Here is a 4,379-nt window from a genome sequence, read left to right as displayed (position 1 = left end):
TTAATAAGTCAAACAATCAACCATCAATCAATAAAAAAAGCTATTCAAATTATTCCGGTTCTAATTGACCTGTTACTGGCTTCCCGGAGATTCGGCGGAGCGCGGTGGTCGGCCGCCGGAGATGTTGGAATCGCGAACCGAGACTATCACGAGATAGCCATCGATAAAGGGAGTCCAAAAATACACTCCATTCGCTATTAAAATCGCCTAAAAGGTCGGGATCTAATACTTTCACGGTGCAAAATAGCCGCTCTGGCTACTATATTTTTCGATCAGAAAAATATCAATAGTGGTCTCAAAATGTTCCTCACGAAACAAAGAATTTAATGATATGATTTTCGTCCCAAGAGATGGCCGGAATATGGAATAATGAATTAAAATAAAATGGAAGAAAATTAGAAGATCGGAAGAAAGAAACGGGTGCAGCAAAAAGAAATAACTGCTCACCTGATACGCAAAACTAATTAACCTCTCTGCTTAGTAACCCTGATGCAAACATATATTTTGTGCCAACCGAGTGGTTAGTTTGACAGGTTTGAGGTTCACTGTAAATTCCACTGTAAATTTTCACATCGAGGTCTATGATTTGCTCTAACCTTGGGAGTGGGTAGACCTGCCCTTGCCTCAACTTTATTTTACAAAAAAAAAAAACAGATATTTTGTTGTAAAAAGCTACATTATTGTCCTTGTGTTTGGCCTTTGTTCATGTGCTTGATACTATTCATTTCCCCATCCATGTGCCTAGTCTTGCATTGATAGTTACATGCTTAGTTTTTCATATTAAGGGAGAAAGGAATAGGATGAAGCATAACATGCAAAAAATGAGAGCTCTTCTCCTCACCTACTTACTAGTGTTGTGGTTTTCGATAGTATTACCGATGAAACCGTCGCCAAACGTTCTCGACGGGTGTAGAGAAAAGTGTGGAGATATCAGCATCTTCTACCCTTTTGGGCTCGACGATCCCAATTGCGCCATCAACAACGGCACCTCTGATTTCCTGCTAAAATGTAACTCCACCACTTCTCCTCCTACACTGGTTCTCAGAGAGAACATTACAATCGTTAATATGTCCATTGACGACGGCTTGATCTCTGTAAAACTCCATGCAGCTGTCGAGTGTTACAATGGGACAAGACAAACAGAGTATGTCGGGCAAGGCATAACATTGGGAGAGAATTTCAGATTCTCCCACGAACACAACAAACTCACTGTTTTTGGATGTGATACCACAGCTTTACTGACAGACCGAGACGAAAACTTTAGGGCGGGTTGTGTGTCGCTATGTAATAAAGATGTAAAATTTGAAGACAACGAATCTTGCTCAGGTGATGGGTGTTGCCAAGCATCCTTACCAGAATCTCTTTCCACATTAGTATTTTCTCTTCAAAGCGTATTGGATTCTTCGGAAGCCTTGGGCAAAAATCAGTGTGGAATTGCATTCTTGTCCGATCAAAGGAGTTTTAAAGTTGCTGATTTTAGTCTCTCCGATTGGCCGTATCCAAAAGAATATATGGAAGCGGAATCTGTAATTGAATGGGTGGTTGAAGAAACGACATGCGAAATAGCAAAGGATACAGATACATATGCTTGTAAGAATAATACAGATTGCGTCTACTCCAGAAATGTAAACGGATATCGTTGCTTGTGCAAACAAGGATTTGCTGGAAATCCATATCTTCATGGATGCCAAGGTCATATTTATTTGCCCCAAAAAACACTTTTTTGAAAAGTGCAGATAATTAAGTAGTTATGCTTATATATCTTTGATATATATTGTAGACATTGATGAGTGCAAGGATCAAAGCAAGTACCAATGCCACGGTCATTGCAGGAACACAATTGGGAATTATACATGTCTAATAAATTTGAATGAGTGAATCTTTAGGAATCAAAATTCTCATTAAAAATTATAATGCTAACATACAATTATTTATATTATGCTAGGTGTGGTCATCAAGTAAACTTGGTGATTAAGAAATAAAGGACACAACATGTGTCAACATAATAGCCTTGTGATGGATTTGATTTAAATGGATGGTGATGATTTGCTGGAGCCTTGATCAAGTGGAGGTGATCCATCATAAGGAGGTGCAACCCTTCTAGAATGTGCTATCCATGGGAAATTACCATGCCGCCCCTGTTATTGTTGTAAGGACCAAATTGCCCTTAAGCAATTTGGCTTTTATTCCGGAAGATAAGCTTTGGAAATCCAAAAGCTCTTAACCCTCCTGACACAAGACTCTTCAAACTCCTTTGGAAAACCAAAGGTCTTCTTCTTCTCCCCTCATGAATCCGAAACACTCCATTTCCTCTCCATTTGTTCTTGAAGCTTTTGTACTGGAATTTTTCTTGGATGAATTTAATATCCTCCCTCAAGCTAAGCTTGGTACAAATTCTTCAAGCTTAGTTTGCCAATCAAAAACCTAAGCTGCGGAGCATGTTGTGCTTTTGTAAAGAGATCCGCCACCTGCAGAGCCGAGGGTATTGGCATCAATCGGATCAAACCGGCCTGAACGCGTTCGCGGATGACGTGACAGTCAATATCTATGTGTTTCGTCCGCTCGTGAAAAACTGGGTTCTGGGCTATGTGCATGGCGGAGATATTGTCACAGAACATGAGGGAAGCTGTCTCTGGTGGTGCCTTCATATCTGTTAGGAGATTCGTGAGCCAGTGAAGCTCACATGATGTGGAGGCCATGGCTCTGTATTCCGACTCTGAGGAGGACCTGGAAACGGTGTTCTGTTTCTTTGATTTCCAGGAGATGAGGGCCGATCCGAGGAAGACGGCGTACCCGGTGATTGATTTCCGAGTTTCTTGACAAGTTCCCCAGTCTGAATCCGTGAAGGCCTGTAGTTTCAAGTTGTTGCATGTGGGAAAGAAAAGGCCCAAACCGATGGCCCCTTTGAGGTAACGTAGAACTCTCTCTGCTCTGTTTAAATTCTCTGTGGTTGGTTGCATGAGATGTTGGGATAGTTGATTCACAATATATGTGATGTCCGGTCTGGTATGTGTGAGATATAGCAGTTTGCCGATTAACTGCCTATATGGTGTGATTTCTGGGAGTGGATTGTCGTTTTGGTTTGGTTTGTGATTTGGTAGTGCCGGAGATGAGGCTGGTTTGCAGTCGATGAATCCCTAGTCTTGTAACAACTCTAATGTGTATTTTCTTTGTGACATGTGGAGTCCCTGACGGCTGCGAGAGAACTCAAAACCCAGAAAATAATGTATGGCCCCGAGATCCTTGATGCTGAAGATGTTGTTTAGGTGTTGTTTGGCCTGGTTGATGGTTTGAATGTCGTTTCCTGCGAGAACTACATCATCGACATATACTAGCAACATGGTTACCTGTCCTGCATATTCCTTTGTGAATAAGGATGGATCGGCCACTGATTGAGAAAACCCCATATGTTTGATGGTGCCGGTCAACTTGGCGTTCCACTGCCTGCCTGCTTGCCTGAGACCGTAGAGGGCTTTATTGAGCTTGCATACTTGCCGAGGTCTTTCCGAGGATACTCCTGGTGGCATTGCCGTATAGACATCTTCGCTCAGCTCCCCATGTAAGTATGCGTTGTCAATATCAAGTTGATGTATGTGCCATTCCTTTGCAATTGCTATTGCTAATAGAGTCCTGATGGTGGTGAATTTTGCTACAGGTGCGAAGGTTGCAGTGAAGTCCACTCCCTCTTGTTGGGTGTAGCCCTTGGCAACCAACCTGGCTTTGAACCTGGCAATGCTTCCATCGGATTTGTGTTTGATTTTGTAGACCCATCGGCAGCCTATGGGTCTTTTGCCCTTTGGTAAGTCAACTAAGCTCCAGGTTTGGTTAGCTTCTAGTGCAGCCAGTTCCTTGTTCATTGCCTCCACCCATCCTCTTTCTAACTTGGCTTCTTCATATGTTGCAGGCTCCCGATGGCAGGAAAGATTAATTGAGAAAGTTCTCTTGGCTAGAGAAAAACCCTCATAAGACAAGTGTTTCCATAAAGCATGCGGGGAATTAGTCAAGCATGGCAGTGTGGAGCCTTGGACCAGTGCCAAGTGATAGTCTCTGAGATAGGTTGGAAGTTTCCTTGTCCTTTGTGGCCTTGTGTTGATTTGTTGATGTTCATGTGCTAGTATCTCTGGCTGCTCGATATTGTCTTCGATTTCTTGTATTGCATCAACATGTTGTGTTGTCTCTGTTGCGCCTTGTTCATCATTTGCACTGTATGATTCATCCTCATCTTCGTTTATGCATGCTTTATGGAGTAACTCCAACTCTTCTTCACTGCAACATGATGTTTCATCTTTCTTGTGTTCTTCTGAAAAAGGGAAGAAGTTCTCATAGAACTTTACATGCCTGGAAAAGAAAACAATGTTAGTGCTTAGATTCAAAAGTTT

General features: G+C 42.2%; 1 protein-coding gene across 1 annotated transcript; it reads left to right on the top strand.

The window, feature by feature from the left end:
- The first annotated feature begins 760 nt into the window (after positions 1–760).
- LOC136209945 (wall-associated receptor kinase 2-like) lies at positions 761–1,931 on the top strand. The gene is made up of 2 exons (XM_066001580.1): positions 761–1,692; positions 1,781–1,931. The coding sequence occupies exons 1-2, from the start codon at positions 801–803 to the stop codon at positions 1,876–1,878; spliced, it is 990 nt and encodes a 329-aa protein (XP_065857652.1). The 5' UTR covers positions 761–800; the 3' UTR covers positions 1,879–1,931.
- The last annotated feature ends 2,448 nt before the right edge of the window (positions 1,932–4,379 follow it).

Source organism: Euphorbia lathyris, chromosome 10 (genome assembly GCF_963576675.1).
Source record: "Euphorbia lathyris chromosome 10, ddEupLath1.1, whole genome shotgun sequence".
Taxonomy (NCBI): Eukaryota; Viridiplantae; Streptophyta; class Magnoliopsida; order Malpighiales; family Euphorbiaceae; genus Euphorbia; species Euphorbia lathyris.
The sequence above is the reverse complement of the archived record's forward strand: the minus strand, read 5'-3'. Positions and strand labels throughout refer to the sequence as shown.

Excerpts from the sequence above, each read along its gene's own strand:
- LOC136209945 (XM_066001580.1), top strand. The coding sequence starts at position 801 with ATGAAGCATAACATGCAAAAAATGAGAGCTCTTCTCCTCACCTACTTA. Across the intron at positions 1,693-1,780 it reads ATATCTTCATGGATGCCAAG|ACATTGATGAGTGCAAGGAT; the intron begins GTCATATTTATT and ends TATATATTGTAG.